This window comes from Felis catus, chromosome B2 (genome assembly GCF_018350175.1).
Source record: "Felis catus isolate Fca126 chromosome B2, F.catus_Fca126_mat1.0, whole genome shotgun sequence".
Lineage (NCBI taxonomy): Eukaryota > Metazoa > Chordata > Mammalia > Carnivora > Felidae > Felis > Felis catus.
This window is the reverse complement of record NC_058372.1, coordinates 135,551,314-135,570,961: the sequence shown is the minus strand read 5'-3', so window position 1 is coordinate 135,570,961 and position 19,648 is coordinate 135,551,314. Positions and strand designations below refer to the sequence as shown.

At 44.7% G+C, this 19,648-nt stretch overlaps 1 protein-coding gene across 9 annotated transcripts in view; it reads right to left on the bottom strand.

The window, feature by feature from the left end:
- Nucleotides 1-19,648, bottom strand: part of MTHFD1L (methylenetetrahydrofolate dehydrogenase (NADP+ dependent) 1 like) — a 188,845-nt gene that overhangs the window by 135,680 nt on the left and 33,517 nt on the right. For 8 of the 9 annotated variants that reach the window (XM_045058210.1, XM_023254509.2, XM_045058206.1 and 5 more), the window contains exons 9-13: nucleotides 15,101-15,192; nucleotides 13,236-13,333; nucleotides 10,455-10,628; nucleotides 2,048-2,184; nucleotides 269-315 (exon numbers count right to left, since the gene is read on the bottom strand). In XM_045058210.1, coding sequence (XP_044914145.1) covers nucleotides 269-315; nucleotides 2,048-2,184; nucleotides 10,455-10,628; nucleotides 13,236-13,333; nucleotides 15,101-15,192 — 548 coding nt within the window. Of the gene's footprint in view, nucleotides 1-268; nucleotides 316-2,047; nucleotides 2,185-10,454; nucleotides 10,629-13,235; nucleotides 13,334-13,564; nucleotides 13,627-15,100; nucleotides 15,193-19,648 lie in introns of those variants that run through there. The other variant, XM_045058211.1, reaches the window with a different exon arrangement.

The window sequence follows — 19,648 nt, the reverse complement described above, 5'->3', positions numbered from 1 at the left end:
AGGGTCTAAGTCCGTATCCATTAATCAAAACCAGTATTTCTTGCAGCAAAACATGTGAATATTTACATCAAGTGGCATAGACATAAATAGCCCATAACACTCAACGTCAGGTTTTGCCACTGTAAGTGATGCAAACGTTTTTGGTTTTCAGAATCTTTAGGCCTTTGGACTGAGGATAAAGGACTGTGGGCCTGTGTTGATGGGGCACAGAAAAAAGGCTGCAGGAAGGAGAAACGGACACGTGACATGTGTTTCGCTGAGATCTTACCTCCTCCATGGGGATGACCTGGGCATATCCGCCGCCCGCGGCCCCTCCTGAACAACAGAACAGACGTTGTATCAGAACAGAACAGACGTTTGAAATCATTCAGCAAGTATAGCTACAGAGGATGAACAGAGCCCCGGGGACACAGCTCCCCAAACCCGGCAGGAAGGCACGCACCCCCAAGATGAAGACAGCAGGTAGTAAAGAAAACATCAACTGTCCATTAAAGCAGAACAAAAGGGGAAAACGTTCCCACTTCACCCAACAATACAATGTAAGGACTGGAGTTTCCTGGTTAAAAAAAAAAAAAAAAAAAAAAAAAAAGGTAAAAACAATACAGCAAATCTCATTACAGCCAACATGAGATTATTTTATTCATCTGTTACTAGATCTATGTGGCTCTGTGCCATTTCACCTGCACATGCTTTGAATATCAAAAAAAAACGCTCAAAAAAATCCACCTGGTGAACTCAGACCAATGCATTGTAAGATGTGGCCAAGAGATTTTAGAGAACAGTATATAAAATTTGTCAGGCTGACTATCCCTCAAGGGAGTAACGTCACTACATTAAAAAGACTTCCCTTTCTTTTTTTTTTTTTTTAATTTTTTTTTTTCAACGTTTATTTATTTTTGGGACAGAGAGAGACAGAGCATGAACGGGGGAGGGGCAGAGAGAGAGAGGGAGACACAGAATCGGAAACAGGCTCCAGGCTCCGAGCCGTCAGCCCAGAGCCCGACGCGGGGCTCGAACTCACGGACCGCGAGATCGTGACCTGGCTGAAGTCGGACGCTTAACCGACTGCGCCACCCAGGCGCCCCAAGACTTCTCTTTCTTAAAACAATAGTGATACCTTCCGTGTCCAGATCATCTTATGGTGTGCCCTGTTCTTTATCTGCTATGTCATTTGGTCCTCATGACAACTCCGTAAACCTGGTACTCTAGAACTTTTAGCACTTTCACAGATGTGGCCCAGAGAGGTTACGACTGGCTGAAGGTCACACAGCAGCAAGAGACACAGCCACGAAGAAAACCGCAGCCTTCTTGCTACAGGTTTAGTGCTCCTTCCACCACAGAATGTATGACATTCTCTGAGTTATCAGTACTCAATGAGTTCGGAGTTATTAACATCTGTGACAGTGAGATAAACAGAATGCCGCTAAAATCCACAAAGCGCCAAGAACGAATAGTAATTGCAGCAAGAAATGCTATTGTAACGCGAGCTGAAGGATGACCTCATGATAAATCAGTGTGAGTGTGAAGGTTCCAGATGTCAGCCCAGCACAGCCAGACAGAAATTGCACCACAGCTCTGTCCACAGCTGGTCAGTTTCCAGAGCTCTGCAGGCCCCCCAGCAACTCTCGCGAGATGAGGCAACGAGGGTCCAGCTGAAAGGGTGTCTAATTGGCTGGAAAGACCTTTCTCTGTGGCAGGGGTGGATGATACAACAGCAATACGAATAAGAAGGTATTGATCAGGTGCAAGGCTCCCGCTCCAGCTCAGGCTGGAGTCCTGAGCAAGGGCCCAGCAGCTGCTCCACGGAGCCAGGGCGATGGGCTTCTTGCGGGGCTCTGCCGAAACCCCCGCCGCAGCCCCCTCTGCAGGAGGACCGCCTCGGGAGGACCACCGCATGCTGAGCATGCAGGTGGGGTGTGCGTTGGGATGAAACGTCGGGATGAGACGTACCGGTCCCTCTGACAAGTTTTAACGCTAATGTTCTTTCAAAACTTTGCTCTGCCCCCAATTTTGCTCTGCAAAATATACCGGTTGTTAAATCAAGTACCTTTCACGCCAAAAGTTGGTCCTTGAGAAGGCTGTCTGAGACACGCAAAGGAGTTGATGTTGAGGTGTGCAGTCAAAGCCTGTACAAGTCCAACTGTAACTGTACTCTTCCCTTCCCCGAGAGGGGTGGGTGTGATCCTGGTTTGGAAAAAGAGAGAGAGAGAGAGAGAGAGAAAAAAAAAATTTAATATTTCCTAGACCTATACAAAATCAACCTAAGGTACTAGAACCAAATCAGAGCAGACAGGTAGAGAACATGCCATTCCCAAATTCACTTAAAAATTCAATTTCCAGGGACTTTTTACGGTCTACCCACATCACACAGGCCATGTTTAAGCTAAAGCCAAGAAACAGACCCACCTTTACCAAGAGACCAAAAAAGAAAAGTTATTCGGCAGTGATAACATTAGCAGCTTCAAGAAATGGCATAGAATTATCCATCAAATGGTTTAAATAATTAAGCTGATGTTGTTTCTTCTTAATGGGTGATGTGGCATTCATTCGTCTAGGGCCATTTACTGGGGGCACAGTGCGGGCACAAGGCCTACTCGATGGTCCATGGCCAGACTCTGAGCATTGGAAGGCATCCCATCGTACCCTCTCATCCATCTTCTTCCAGATCTCAGGGCCCAGGGCTTGTCCCCACCATGTTGCAACACAGAGAGGGAGCCTCATTACTTCTGGGGTAGCCCATTCATTTCCGGATAGCTTTTTACGGTTAGAGAGTTTTTTGTCCTAAAGAAGAGATGTCTGCGTTCCTATAGCTCCTATCTCTTGGAGTCAGACACACTGAGCTTAATCCCTTCTCCTACAACACCCCCTCAAGCATTGGGAAAGAATGAGTCCAACACTCCCCAGCACACAAAGGAGACCCCAAGTGCTCTGGAGGACCTCGTTGACCACCACACTCTATAAAAGCAAACATCACACATTAGTTAAGACCATCATGGCGTTAACTAAGAAGACAGGCGTGCGTTACATTCCCAAATAAGGACCCATAAAACTGTTCCTTAGCACACTCTGACCATTGTTACAAGATTTAAAAACTGTCATGTTGGCTTGCGACATGGTCTCCGATGAGTTAGATGGTGCAGTCAGGGTCGTCCAGGACTCTCAACCACAACAAAACCGACAAGAAGAGTTTTCTGACCTATAAAACCTAGTGATGTGACCACAAAGAAATAGAAAAAAAGCCTTAGATATATCATCGTCCCCAACTGCCTCAGACCGCCACAGTGATACGATCAATCATCCTTTCAGCAAATATTTATTAAGTACTACTATGTGCCAGACCACTAGATCCTGGGGACCCAATGATTGACCAAGTTGGACTCCATCACTGCTCTCCCAGGGCTTACAACCGATGGAAGATATGGACAGACTGACCGGCAATTACAATTAAAGTGATAAACACATATGAGAGAAACAGGGCAATCAGACTGTGTTATGAGAGCACAAGGCAGGAGGGTCTGATTACGTTTGGAGCATCGGGGAAGTCTTCATATAAGAAGTGACACCTAAGCTAAGACCCGGCGAATGAATAAACGTTAGCCAGATAAAGATGGAGGGTGGGCTTGGGGTCGTTAACATATGAGGTTCTGTGAAGGGCGCCTGGTGACGCAGTCGGTTGAGTGTCTGACTTCGGCTCAAGTCATGCCCTCACAGTTCGTGAGTTCGAGCCCCGCGTCGGGCTCTGTGCTGACAGCTCACAGCCTGGAGCCTGCTTCAGATTCTGTGTCTCCCTCCCTCTGCCCCATCCCCGCACGCGTGCTCGTGCTCTCTCTCTCAAAAATAAATAAATGTTAAAAAAATATTTAAATATGTGAGGTTCTGTGCGTTTACATTTATTAGGTTAATTTTTGTCCTCGATAAGGAAACTGAGGCACGAAGAGGTTCAGTAACTTGCCCAAGGCCAAACAGCAAGCAGTAAAGCCGGAAATCCAAACCCGTCACCTGACTTCGCCAAGTCATTTCTACAGACAGAAACTGTAACTGTTGTTCACCACTAATTAGCAACTGAAAGCATGGGAGTGGGGAAGATCACAGTGAGAGGGAACACAGTATAAAGAGGGATAGGATGGAATCTTCTAGAACATGTTCTCTGAAGGGATGGCCAGAAGAAAGCAAAAGGAAACAAAAGGAGCAGTAGGGAGAAATCTTGAGGATGAGGCAGGGCTGCGACAGGGACGTCTCCGAAGGGAACCGGGGAAGTGCCCACGGAATCACAGGCCACGGGGACGCCCGACTCTGGGTGAGGGCTGAGAAGCCATCACCGCACGAAGCAACAGGGTCGCTGGCAGGGTGCACGGCCCCACACATGCTTGGTGACGTACGCCTCCCTCCACTCCTCAAGCGGCACGACACCTGGTCGACATGAAGGCCCAGGTACGTGAAAGTGTTTCCACTTTGAGTCAACTTCCTGTTGATGAGTACAAGAAAAAGAGTGGTTGGAAAGCCACAGGCATCACGGTCTTCGGACGGCCTGTAAAAAAAAGTATCAAACACAGGGTGGATTAAGTACGGTCCTCGTCGTCCACTGTTTGCAAAGGAATAGGTGGTCTACTTTGGTGCGTCACGTGAAGCGTCACATTTTGGTCCCCAGGGATGTGCTAATATAGCTGTCGGAGACAGCCTGACGCAGACACGCCCAGAGATGACCTCCTCCAAACTTCGGCCGACCATCCAAGTCTTAATTAGAAACACAGGACGGCTTAGCATTCTGCCAACTGATACAACTCAGGAAAATCAAAAAGCAGGAAGTATTTATTGGGAGCAATAAAAGGAGAGCCACAATAAACATTTTATTCCACCTCATTCCTACGTTGGATCTCAAACTTGGGTTTAACGGCTGTCCCAGTGTCCTTAGCTCTGACTCCAAATTATCCAGTTGACTCAGAAGACAGTGAAGGCCAACTTAACCTAATTGCTGTTCTCCGGAAGAGCTTAGAGTTTATGGAGAGGGAACAATGCCTTTCACTCATGCTCTTCCTCAACATCTCCCTGTAGCTCTATCCGCCCCCCTCTGTTTCCCACAGCATTTATTATGTATGTATCGCATCACTTTCCTGAGGGTCTTATTACAAGCTTCCTGACACGGCTGTCCTGCCTACCAGCCCACAAGCTTGCTGAGGCGAAGGACTATACCCATTCTCATTGCGTTTCTGTCACCTGTCCAGGCACAGTTGAGCAAAAAACGCTTGACAAAGCAAGGACATCTTTTCTTTAAAAAAAAAAAAAATTTTTTTTTTAACGTTTATTATTTTTGAGAGAGAGACAGAGACAGAGAGCAAGCAGGGGAGGGGCAGAGAGAGAGGGAGACACAGAATCGGAAGCAGGCTCCAGGCTCTGAGCCATCAGCCCAGAGCCTGACGCGGGGCTCGAACTCACAGACCGCGAGATCGTGACCTGAGCCGAAGGCAGCCGCTCAACCGACTGAGCCACCCAGGCGCCCCAGCATGCACATCTTTTCTAAGACAAATATGTTTACTGTCAACTACAGTTAACGATTTATCAAAGCACTCCGTGACTTCGGATGTGTGGACACATCCTATGAGAAGTTTACCATTTGCTCCAAGGTCAAAGAGATTGCTTATGCAGAGAGGAGTGGCAAAACAGTGTGCAGTTCTCAAACTCTGGCATCTTGAACGGAATCACGTCATGAGCCATGGGTCTAACCTTGAACTCCAAAACTACATGCTCAAGCAGCATATGAATATATATCACTCATCCCGGGCATCTTCGTGACTGGGAAGTCGTTACAGGCTTTTTATTCCTGGCAACAAACTCTGTAGTCCACTGGGTTGTGTTTCCTATCACACCTGACTGACGGGAGTGAGCAGTTCAAAAAGGCCCAGTCGGTAGCGATCTCTTGTAAATACCTTTGTTTTAGTCTGCAAGTTGTGCAAACAGCAGAAAAACTCACAGAGGTTTAAATAGTGACCCAAGGTAGAAAACCAAAATCTTAGAAAAGCCAGGAAAGGTTATTTAACACTGACCAAAATAATGGCTTGGAACATTAAAAAGAAAAAAAAACAAACAAACAGAAACAACAGATCAGATACTTGGCACTCTACAGGAAAGAAAGAAAGTGATGTGAATGACTTTAATTATTCTTTAATGTGAAACTCGGTCTGTTCACAGACCAATTTGGGCTTCTTTTTTAACTGCTCTTTCTGCCTGAGCAATTTAGAGAAGTTCTCAAAACTTCTGCGCAGAAATCGGGACAGGGCCAATGGAGACATATCTTGCACACACATTCAATGCCCTACAGCTGCACTCCAAGGCAAGTTCTCAAACAAATTCCTTTTCATTAGTGTAACTGGGAAAATATGTAAAACTCAAGAGCCCCTAAGATTCTTTTGGCGTATTTCCCCGAACGATTCCCAATACTTTTCATTTTGTCAGGCAAAGCAAATAAAGTGATGTGTAGGTGTAAATACCATGCGATGTGTAGCTGATGAAATACAGATGATTCCGACGGAGTAAGAAATCCTCAAGTTAGAAGAACAGCTTTTAAAATGAAGTAATCTGTTCCGCATTTGGGTTATTAACAGAAGATTTTCTTTTAATCCTGTTGGTTTATATTTTAATTCTACCGTTGACACGCTTAAATCACATTTATACATAAATTCGAAAGTACAACAACAAATGTATTATTGAGGTGTCTTGAAAAACGACTTGGGTACCTGCATTCTTCTAAAGCACGGGAAAAGACTCATGTTACAGTATTCGGAAATAAAAGTGGGACACAAAATGGTATTTATAGCATGATCTCAATGTGTGAAAAGAATGGATGCAGAGAGAAAATCCTGGAAGGAAATACAAAAAATTTTAACACCTCTCAGTGATGAGAGACTTCGTTTTCTCCTTTTTGTTTTTCATGATGTTAACTTTTTATACTGTAAGCCAGTATTATTTCCAGAATAGAGAAATCCTTCAGAAACAGTAAATAACTCATTTATTGGAGAGGTCCTCTTGTAAGATTTTATTTTTAAGTAATTTCTATCCCCATGGGGGCTTAAATTCACAACCCCAAGGCCAAGACTTGCAGGCTCTACTGACTGAGCCAGCCAGGTACCTGGGAGGGGTCCTTTATATTTCTAAAGATATAGCAATAAACAGCATGTTTGATAATCGTCACTTTCCATTAACTGACGTGACCAAAAGCAAAACTACGGAGGCGACCGTGTTTCAAATGAACTTTTCATTTTACATTGTAAGTAAAATGATTGTCTGGTATTTTACAACCGATCTCAAAGATCCAGCTATTAAACGGTGCGAAAACAGAAGCAGTTTACACACTTAAAAAATATGCCATCTGTTGTGTGGGTGGGGGAACACAGTGTGGCATATAGATTTTCCAAAAACCTTCAGGCTTTCCTTACAGATGCAGGGATGTCTCAAAATCCTACCCTCCCAGCATTTCCGCCCCCTCAGTGGGGTTGAAAGGAACACAATTTAGTTTTTGTTGATTCACAGATCGTTGTTTTGTAAGGAACATAGAGCCACTGTTTGAGGAAAAGAGCTGTTTTATCTCTTGGGGTTAAATCTGTACTTGAGAATCCAGGTTTAATTTCACTTCTTTCTACAATATGACAACCTGGCTCAATCTGGCTCTTCAGCTCAGATGCACATACAAATGCTGGCAAAGAGACAGCGTCGGGGCAAGAACCAATGTTCTACGTGCCTGGACCAATGCACAGCTTTAACCCTAGGGAGCGGCGCTAACCGGCACTCTCCAGCATGTGGCTGGAGGCGGGCCTAGACCCTGTGACTTCAAGAAGGCAATCTGATAACAATACCATGAGGGCTTTTGTTTTAGAAGTTCAATTCTGTGCTCCCAGCAAAGGGCGGAGCCACGTGTAGACTGGTGTTTTTATTTCTAGAATTGACAAGCCCCCAAAAGAGTAAATCACAGCCACTCCATATGACAAATTACTGCTTGATTCTTCCTTGATAAACTGAGAGCCCATCCTCCTCACTTTTCCTTAAATCCTCCCACCTTAAGCAAGGACAGAAAACTATCAAGCCCACCTACCAAGATCACTTAGAGACTAGAAAGAGGGAAGCAAATCTATGGATAAAATACAAAATTTGCTTTTGAAGCTCTGAATGCCCAAGAGTTTATTTATTTCTGTAAATAAACTTGCATCTAGCACATTCCAGAAGAGCAACACTGACCCCATGTGTGCTCCAAACCCTGGGACCCAAGAACTCCCAAACAGCCCCCCCAAGTCAGCTGAAAGGTCCCCCTTTACGGATCTGGCCCAGAGCGCGTAGGTGAGGCCAACCTTTCCTCTCAGCACGGAGCACCCGTGCAGCCCCGTTACAGAGACATCAGAGATGGGGTCCTAGGTTGGGAAGGACCCTGGTAGGATTGGGAGTCCGATGGTAGTGAGCCTGGAAGCCTGTGGGAGGTTTAAGCCACAGGCAAATGAGATGCTGCAGCCACTGAGTGACTCTGACAGCCCTAGATGGAGACAAGGGATTACAAAGGAGCTGGAGAGGAAGGAGGGAGAAGGGGGGAGGGAAAGAAATATGAAGAAATGATTTGACCACTAAAGAGGTGACATTACGGATGACTGTAGTTTAATCTTTACTTGTAGGTTTATAATTTTTTAATTTGAGAGAGAGCGTGCACACGTGCGCACACCAGTGGGCAGGGAAGGGGCAGAGAGAGACAGAGGGAGAGAGAGAATCGCAAGCAGTATCTGCACTGTTCGTGCAGAGCCTGATACGGGGCCTGAACCCACAAACCGTGAGATCACGACCTGAGCCAAAGTCAAGAGTCGGGCACTTAACCGACTGAGCCGCCCAGGTGCCCCTCTTTATTTGCAGTTTTAAAATACTCAGTTCAAAGCCCCTAGGGATTATTCCTAAGGAGAGCACCGGACAAATGCACAAATATGCATGCCCAAGGCTGTTCCTTTTAGCACTGTTCACAATGGCCAAAAATGGGAGGCAATGTAAGTGCCCATCAACAGAGAGCGGGTTAAATAAATTGTGGAATGTCTCCCATCCAAGTACTAACCAGGCCCGACCCTGCTTAGCTTCCGAGATCAGACGAGATCGGGCGCGTTCAGGGTGGTATGGCCGTAGACAAACTGTGGAACGTCTCTACGGCATTTTCAAATCATGTTTTGGCTTCGATTTACTTGAAGAATAAGAAACATGCTCAAGTGTCAGCCACCGAGGCACCCCGGGCTGCACAGTGTTGGGAAGATGCGTGAAATGGAATCCACCCTCAACCCAGGCATTTTTACCGCCCCTCCCCCCCCCCCCCGTGGAATGTTCTGCACTCATGCAAAATGGTAATAGCTCTGTACCGTCTTGCATGGAGTGGGCTAGGCACGCAACACGTCGCTGACGAATCAGGCTGCTTACAGGACAGCACGTGTCAGCTGATGTCGTTTATGAGAGACTGTGGGCCAAGATGGTCTCACATGTTAACAGCCCTTTCCTCTGGCTGATGGGATTTGGGATGCGATAGTTTCTTGTTTATGCTTTTTGGTATTCTGGAAAAGTTTAACGAGCATGCGTGACTTGTAATAACCAGAAAAAGGAATAAGCTGCTTACGTTAATAATAAAATATGTGAAAATGAAGTTCACCAAGAGCGGAGTCCAGTTGTCGGAAATGTCTCTGCCTGTTAATAAACAGGTTTTTGTGCCTTAAGGCTTGGCCTATATATCGTTAATAAGTCACTGCAATGAAATTTCAAGACAACAAAGGAATTTATATGGTCTCTTGATGTTCCCTCAGGTCACATTGAAAAAATATTTGAAATCCCTTGTTTTCTATCATTTTTCAGCTAGTGAGTGTATTTCTTTTTTTAAAAAGAGGGAAAATAAACACCCCTTTACATAAAACTATGCATTTGTCTTTTATAAAATGACCAACACAAATGAAAATGGCCCTATATTAATTTTGCAAGGCAGGAAAAGAGAACTAATGAACTTTTACAATACAAATACATAAATAGTAAGGATATTAACAAGAAAATAATAGCTTGCACAATTATCTGTACATTTTCCATTAAAATGTTATTTCTGAGAACATAAAGACCCCTATGCAGTTCAAGATACTTTACCTTTAAATCTTATTTTGACTTTTATCATGAAAAACTACATGAAAAATCCAAGGATGATCAAAACACAATATGAGGAACAAAAAACAAAAGGCTGGATTAGAAACGCATTACACTTTCTATTTTGTGGAGCAGACTGAATTGTTTTGCACTGAAAATGAAAACTTACCTCGTGTCAAATGAAGGAATGCCAAGTGAAATGGACACAAATGTCAAGTTTGAGAAGAGGACGGATTTGAGGGGGTGTGATGACAGATACAAATAGGGAAGCGAGTTTTAGAAACATGCCGTCTTGGTAAAATAGATTTTAAAAGTAGCCTTACCCAGCTACTAAAACGTATTTTCCATCTGCTTGATCCTTTAACCTTTCCAGCAGGGACAAACGTACTTTGGCTTTGCTTCTGCCATAGATTTCAATTTCATCTGCAAGCAATCCTATCTCCTTGGCAAGGACATCCACGGCTTTTGGAGTCTGTGCTCTTGAAATCTCAAGATCACTAGCGGGGGAAAACACAGAAAAGGCGAGAGTCTCCTCAGGTTAGGTGGTCACCACTGGAGGGAAAACAGCCAAATGCCACGCCAAGGATTCAATCAAAGCGATTGCCTTGTGGTCCTCTCTCCCCAGCGGCATTAAACACAACTGCTAATAGCTAACGTGCGTGAGAAAATGTACATTTCCTTGGAGAAGCAACTTTTCAAAACTCACGAAGATCCTAGAATTCTGCCCAGGTACAAAGATAACCCCTGTACTATGGGAATAAAGAAGCGTGAATTACAGTAAGTCCAAAGGCTTCCTTTACGCACGAATCCTTTGTACAGTGAAGTGCTTTCTGTGGACCATCATTGGGTTCATCACCCGTGAAGAGACGGGTTATTGCACAATGCTCTTGCTGGGCTCGCCCCACGTGTCTCTTGGCTATTCAAAAACGTGGAAATGCTATTTTGTTTTATCTGGGTCCATACTCTCTCTCTCTTTTTCCGACTGCAAGTCCAAAATTGTATCTCAAAGTATTTTATTAATTGCATAACCGTCAGTAGAAGGACCTGGTGCTTGAAACTCAACTTCAGACACAGGACATTTTAGGACCTCCGAGTGTCACCGGGCAAATAATTTACCCTATTCTACCAGCAGGATGAGAGCACGGCTGTTCACCTTACTGGAATGCTAGAAGATGAGCACGTGCTGGACTTCTCAGAGAGTCTTTTGGGGCTCCCGAGCTCAGCGATTTGTTCTAATGGGGGTTCGGGCCATCTGTCTGCCAGACTGACCATCTGTTTGAGAGTCAGACGTGGCTGGCAAAAGACAGGCTTGGGAGACCATGCCTGAGACTCAGTGGGTCATAAGGGTTGACACTTAGAAGACAGCAGCGCCCTCACTCACCCTTCTTCTGGAGGCACAGCCGTGTCCTCCAGGCAGCCCCCTGCCTGGTAGGCAGCCCCCTGCTCTGACTTTTCTTTCCCTTGCTCCCGCTAACGATGGACTCTAAGCCCTCACGTTACTCTATATTCCCCTCTACGACCCCACGGAAGACTGACGTCGGGGCAACAGGTAAACAGTAAACCCACGTCCAATCTAGACCTCTCTGAAGTGCACTACGGCAGCTCGGAGAGGGACAGGGGGCCTCCGCCCACGTACAGGCTGAGCTCTGTGCTTCCAGACAAGTGCCCCTGCCCCTGCATTTCCCTTTCCAGCCTCCCCCCGCCCCCACTTCTTTTTGCCTTCCTGTCTGCCCCTTTTTTTTTCTTTCTCTCTCCTCCCCAAATCTCCGAAACTGAAGAGCCCACTCTTGGAAAACCTCCTGTTTTCTCCTCGCTAAAGAACGACAGTGACATCGTTCTGATTTGAGGGTAATACAGAAATTACTCAGCCTGCCTTTCTTTCCCCTTTAGAAGGGACCTTTAGAAGCCAGATTTGGTTCAGCGATTAAAACACTTCTTCCCCTGAGTGGAATTTATTTCGATTTATGCCAAGACTCTGGCACACATTTTGGCAGTCTACCTGAATTGTGTTTAGCTCTCTGCAACTAGAATGTATTCACTTACTTTTAAAAATCAGGGTCCTTTAACAACACAAGTAACTTCAAAAAATAAAATATTTCATGAAACAGATCGCACCACTACAGGGGCTGGCATCACAGAGAGTCACGTTCCCTGGAATTTATGGACCGACGAACATAGAGAGCGACTGGGATGTGCAGTCTATTTCAGGGGTGAAAACACAGCCCGATGCGTATAGAAGAATCATCAGCGTTCAGCTGTGGTCCAAGGACACAGATCAAATCTACAAACCAAGTGGTCATCAAATGAAAACGGAGCCGACTCCCGAAGGTTCTATCTCCTGACGTGTTGTTTTCCAGTGGCCCCGTGCACACCCTGGATGAAGAGGGTGGGGCCTGTTCACCGCGGCGGGAGCAGCGGGGGACCCGCGATGAGGCTGGAAAATGCACCTCCCTGGCTCTGCTATCTAATGAATTATTCCTGCGGTACAGGATGTACTTCTAAATTTATGCAGGGAATATATAGCTTACGCTTCATTAAATGCTACGCGGAAGGAAACATCCATCTGGAGTATCACACAATACCCTATCAGCTGGTAGATATCGCTGTGTGCTGAGGAAAGCTGAACTCACTTCCCACATAGAATAGTGTTTCGTTTGGTCATTTACCCTCAGAGCAGATACCTACGTGGCCCTGAAGACCAAGCTGACAGATGAGCTGGGCATTCCTGACACTGAAAAGCATATTCCTAATATTGTGCTACCGTATCTGGTCAAATCTAAGGCACCGGTACATTACAGACCACTAAGAAGAAAAAAGAATGCCATTTAAGACAGGACACATTATCCACACAGTAAGGGGCATCCTGACGTCGGACATGAAGAAATGTACATCCTAGAGTTGACAGAATACGGGAAACATGTTCATTATTATTATTTAATTTTTAGGACTTAAGCAACCGAAAAAACAGGGCAGCACTGTAATTAGAGACAATTATCCACCGTCAAAGCCACAACAACACCTCGAGCCCCCAGCCCGGTGGAGAACTTTGGCTGTCTGAGGCACTTTGGTGACCAGAGATCGGTACAACGAAATCCCACGAATACCTCGGGACGGGGGAGAGAGGCTGGAGTTTCAGGCAGTGAAGTCTCCACCTTGCGTGCTGCTGTTCCCGTAGCCATCTCCTTCCACTGCTGACCATGTTCTTCATGGGACAGAAAGGAAAGCATGTTATAAAAGTAAAGGCTGCCAGGCTACGACTCTAAACTATGAAACTACTGTTCAGGGGTGTCATGTCATAAGAAGGACCACAAAGTTGCACAATAACCCACGTGAGTATCAGGAACAAGTTTATTCACACGTAGTTAGGGTTGCAGGTTTTTTCAAAAAAGGAAAAGGTGAGCTACATGTACTTTTAAAATAGGTTAAGGGGTACCTGGGCGGCTCAGTCGGTTAAGCATCCGACTTCGGCTCAGGTCATGATGTCATAGCTTGTGAGTTCGAGCTCCGCATCGGGCTCTGTGCTGACAGCTGGAAGCCTGGAGCCTGCTGCCGATTCTGTATCTCCCTCTCTCTCTGCCCCTCCCCCACTCATGCTTTCTCTTTCTCAAAAATAAATGAAACATTAAAAAATTAAAAAAAAAAAGAAAATAGGTTAAGTATTCACTAAAGACATCAAGTACTTGAATACATTAGAGAGTGGGTTCTCCACCTCAGTTAGAAAAGAAAAATGAAGGAAATAGGAGAATGCATGGCTGATCAGCTTGGATGCCCAGCTTCCAAAATCTGCAACACCATGTCAAGTATAATCCTTTCAGAGTTGACATAATCGAACAAGAACGCTGAATTGTTAAATGGTGATACACACAGAGAGACAGAGAAATAAAATCTAGCTTAGGTCGAAAACCGACACATAATCCTTATAAGACAGTATTGTATCCCATTTGAAGGTAAAGTTTTATTTTTGGAGGGACCCTGGGTGGCTCAGTCGGTTAAGCATCCAGCTTCAGCTCAGGTCATGGTCTCAGGGTTTGTGGGTTCGAGCCCCGCACTGAGAGTGCAAAGCCTGCCTGGGATTCTCTCTCTCTCTCTGCCCCTCCCCTACTCTCTCTCTCAAAATAAACTTTAAAAAATATTTTTCTTTTTTCTTTTTTAAAGGGAGGTTAGTTTATATTTTAGTGAGCTCTATTTTTAGTTTTTTAAATTTATTTTTAGTGAGTTCAAGCCCCGAGTTGGGCTTGAACTCAGGACCTGAAGATCACGAGTCACATGCTCTACCAACTGAGCTAGCTAGGAGCCTTCTAGAAAGAGGAAAGAAAAAGGGAAAAGTGGTGCTTGACTCTGATGGCGAGGTCATACCACCTCCTGCGGCTTCCTCCTTGCCTTCCCCTGTGGCTCACCCATCCTGGTGGATGTTAGCTGCCACCTCATGAGCTGCTCTCCTGAGAAGTCTGCCTGGTGAGGGACTGAGGCATCTTGCCAAGAGCCAGTGAGAAATTAGATACGACACGCCAACAGCCACGCGAGTGAGCCATCTTGGAAGCAGAGCCTCCGGCCCCGGTCAAGCCTTCGGATGACCTCCTGATTTCCACGGCACAGGAGACCCTGAGCGAGAACCACGAGGCCCAGCCGCTCCCAAATCTGACCCACAAACACTGGGAGTCAATAAACGTTTCTTGTTTCAAGCTGCTAAATTTGGGGGATAATGTATTCCACAGCAATAGATCACTAACAACAGACCCTGAGTTGAGTCTCCGTCCCACACGGGTCACGTAACCAGGGGCAAGTTGTTCCAAGCTTCCATTTCCTCATCCATCAAACGGGAATGACACTCTCTCACAGGATTATGGTAAGAATCAAATGTCATTATGTGTGCAAGGTGTTTAACGCTGTGTCTGCTCAACAGAAAACACTTGCAAGACGTTAACAACTGCTAATCAAAACTCCAAACCCACAGCCGTGCCAAACAAACCTGAATCCGCAGAGCCGCAGCAAGGAGACGCACATCATCCTCTGCAATGAGACCGTTAAAATGAACCCCAAGAGAACCACATCCAAGCCTCCCTATAAAAAATTTTGAGGAGAAAAAAAAAGACATTCAGGATATTGTCGTTTACAACCAATTGCTTCTAGTAAAAAGCCAGCACGTTGAGCGCTATTCTCATACTCAACCAAGGAACTTATTAGGATGTCTTGGCATAGCTCCAGGTAGGTCACCAGTCCCTGGCGCAGCCTGGGGGCCCTTGACTGGGCCACACAGAGTTAGACTGGACGAACATCTTGCTTCTACCTCCAGCCAGCAACTGTGACGCTGGGCCTGGTAATTAACGTGGGTAGCTGCAACCCCACAGAACTCAGAATCGAATGGGAAAGGGCATGTCAAAGTGCCGGGCAGATAAGAAAAGCAATTTCCTTCAGGTATACAAGGTATAAAACGGGGGACTGAAATCAATAGCATAATCGCGACCAAAGTGCTGGGTGAAAGATCAGGCTTCCTTTGAGAACTTTAGGAACCCCTGTCATGAAAGCGAAATATTTTCCGGAGAAACTGAGAAAATGTATTTTCGGATATTAATTTTAGGGGTCACCTGGTTTCCGGAAGAGAGGGGTATTTGTACCAATTCTGCTTTCCCTTCCTTAGCTGGCGCTTATAAAGGTTATGAGAAGTTAAGCACATATGTAAAATACTTCAGTCTATATCCTCCCTTAGAGAAAAGAAACATTTCTAATAACAACTTGGTTGAATTAAGAACCGATTTTCCTCTATTTTGGACCACTCTACTTTTCAATTATCCATTTTGCTGACAGTACTTTGCAAGAGCACAAAACACTTAAGACTAAGCGTTTTGTGATGATCTACAGTCAAATGTATTAAGGGTGTTGGAAAATCCTATCCCTCCGGTATTGTTTAGAGTTTAGTAACACTTCAGTTTTATAAATTGTATTTAGGCAAAAGCCAAGAGTCTAGAGAATGAGATTTGTTGTTTTGTTTGAACCACTAGAGATCTGATCTAAAGATCCTGTCCAACCATTATGGAAAAGAAAGATATCTCCCGCATTTTTATCTCTATCTTTAAATGACAAGGAAAAAAGAAAAAAAAAAAAAAAACCAACCTACCCTCCAGGAGCTGATATCAATTTATTAATGCAAATTCCCAGAACAGAATCACAAATACCCACACAAGTGAGGAATATTTCACCGACGGTGTTACACAGTGAATAATTCTGCCCATAATCTTAGGCGCTGCCTTGCATAAAATAGAAGGTGGCTAAAATCAAAAAAGATTTTAAAGCACAACACAAGACGTGCCTACACATATATTTTAAACATTGGGAGGATTTACAGGAACCGATAGTTTTCTGTCTGAACAAAGTTACCTGAAATTCAATAATGCTTTTAGCATACTGTTTTCTTTTCCTTCTACTAAATTCCACCCTGTAAAATTATGTTTCATGTTCCCTTGGTGGGAAAATGTAAAATGGTGACCTCAAGGTGACCGGATCAGAAGTTAGTGTCACTTTCTTCTGTGCACTCTTCTGTATTTCACAAACTATCACGAACACTGTATTGCTTCTATACTTCGAATCAATGTAATCTTAAAACTTAGTTAAACGTTCTGAATCCAGAGAATTCGAAGCAATGAATATGGTAACTCAGTGAATCAGGAACACATTATCAACACATTTTGTGGCTAAGGAGAACTGAGAAAAGAAATCATTACCTCATCCCTCTGCCTGTGTAGACGCAGGGCTCCACCCAGAGGCTGTCTACACTCCGCCTGCCAAGGCTGTCTGCACTCAGCCCGTGAATCCAGCGGGGGTCCCAAGGGTCCCGTCCCAAACCAAATGGGTCTTTTCACGTCCCACTAAACACTCCCCATAGCTCATGGTTCTTCCAAGGACAGGTCAATGAATCACGTTAAAAGATGGCCTTTCATTTATAATTTTTTCTTGCTAACCAAACTTTCTACAACATGAAAATTGAAGGCTAATGTGTCATAATGCTTTCCCTGGAAATCAGAACAGAACTTTCCGTGACAGGAGCTGCCCTGAGACCACCCTGGGAATTCTGCCAGAATAAATGAAATGGGAGGGACAAGGCAAATTCTTCCTTGGTCTCCGTGCCCTCTCTGCTATATGGAAACTTCTCAGTTTTTCTGGAGTCTGGCCCACGGCACCCTTCTTATCACAAAAGCACTATATGAACCCATAGGCTGAAATCTCAAATATTTTCTCATCCTCTGGGAAAACGAGTAACTCAAAGAAACTTCCTGTGAAGTTTTGGAAATAAGAAAAGCTAAAGAAAATTACATATTAGCGCAGATAACACTTTCAAAATCTCTGGTGATAGTTTTAAGTTCAATATATTAATCATATTGGATAACAGTAAAATGCGATAAATGAGCTCTTAATATAATTTTTGTATCAATGTTCTCAAGAGATGAACTCGCAGTTTACAACATCTGAATTCCAGGGGCGCCTGGGTGGCTCGGCCAGTGAAGTGTCCAAATCTCGGTTTCAGCTCAGGTCATGATCTCACGGTGAGATTGTACCCAGTATCAAGCTCTGTGCTGAGCTTGGAGCCTGCTTAAGATCCTCTCTTTTCCCTCTGTCCCTTCCTGCTCTCGTGTGCATTCTCTCTCTCTCTCTCTCTCTCTCTCTCTCTCTCTCTCTCTCTCAAAAAAAAAAAAAAGCCCAAAACAAAAAACATCTGAACTCACTACCAAATAACAATGTTTTACTATTTTAACAGAATATATGAATCTTCAAAAAAAAATGGAGTATTATTAAGATATGCATATCAAGGGGTGCCTGGGTGGCTCAGTCGGTTAAGCATCCGACTTCCGCTCAGGTCATGATCTCGTGGTCTGTGAGTTAGAGCCCCGCGTCAGGCTCTTTGCTGACAGCTCAGAGCCTGGAGACTGTTTCAGATTCTGTGTCTCCCTTTCTCTCTGACCCTCCCCCGTTCATGCTGTCTCTCTCTGTCTCAAAAATAAACGTTAAAAAAAAATTAAAATGATATGCGTATCAACTGATAGAAACAACCCTTTTGATATCACTGAAACCAAAGCAGGAAGGAATTAACAGAGAGTTGTATATTCTAATCAGCTTGAGACTTTTTCAGAAGTAAGAACGTTAAATGTGTCATACTGAGAAGCAGTTAAAATTTGAAGTGAAAACCTAGCAAAAACATACAGGTCCACATCTTCCAGAATTTCCCGGGAAAAAACTTAAGGGAAACCGGTAATAGATTATCATGGATTTTAGACTAATTGGAGTTCAAAGTTCATAAGCAAATATCTTTACTTGCAATGAGATAATGATTAAATTACGTCTCATTTCTCTAAAGCTACCGCCTTGCATCCTCAGAATCTCACTGGGAAGAATCCTTCCTTGGGCTTGATTTTCAAATCAAGACTTACATTTTGCAAATAAGAAGTCTGAAAGCTACTTTGTGTGCTACAGGTATGAGGACAATGAAGTGGAGGGAGGTGGGAGGGGGGCCACTTATTGGCAGCTCCCAAGAAAGAGGTGAGAGCTCATTTATTCCTCTCAACAGCCTTGCTCCCATCTTACTCACAAGGAAACTGAAGATCGGAGAGCTTCGCTTATTTGCCCAAAGCCACCCAGCTTGTAAATACGAGGCAATTAAGAGAAAATCAAAACAAAAATTAAAAAAAAACGCTTCTTCTCTTTGAGTGAGATCAATCTGACCCAGATCCCATCCTTTTCTCCTTACGTTAATTACACTGTGTCCCTTCGGGGCCGTAAGAGAGGTGGCTCGAGGTCCTCCAGGACCAGGTCCCCCAGGTCATTAGCATGAACTTGAGATGCAGCCCGGGGTTCCACCACCACTCCACACCAAATACACTTACGTTCACTTAAAATGATGCTGGCAAGGGCGCCTGGGTGGCTCGGGTCATTGTCTCACAAGTTTGTGAGTCGGAGCCCCGCCTCGGGTGAACACGAGCCCTGCTTTGGGTAAGCCCTGCTTCCCTCCCTCCCTCTCTTGGCCCCTGGCTCAACTTGCACCCTCTCTCCCTCAAAATAAACGGATGGATGGATGGATGGATGGATGGATGAATGGATAGATAGACAGACAGATGGAATGATGCTGTCAAGTACTCTGACCCACATTGCTGTTTGGATTCTGTTCTCCGGGCACGAGACAGAAAACCAGCTTCTCTTTTGTCCCATTTGGCATATCAGGGAATAATCTTAATATCAGGGTACGAAACGGTCTTGCTTAGGATGAATTCTGCTCTTTAGGAAGCAGAGCATTACAGCATCACAGCTTCTTTGATTTGAAATTTAATAATAACAAACGATTCTTACAGCTAGAAAACTGGATATAAACATGCACCTCTTGTAAATCTAAAAATCAGACTCACGCCACAGAAGAGTGAACAGATCGAACAAGTTGGGTGTAACTGTTTTCCAAGCACTGGGTCTGGGATGTCAGCCATCACGAAAATTTCTCCTGGGATTAGGTACTCAATACAATCCCTCTACAGAATTA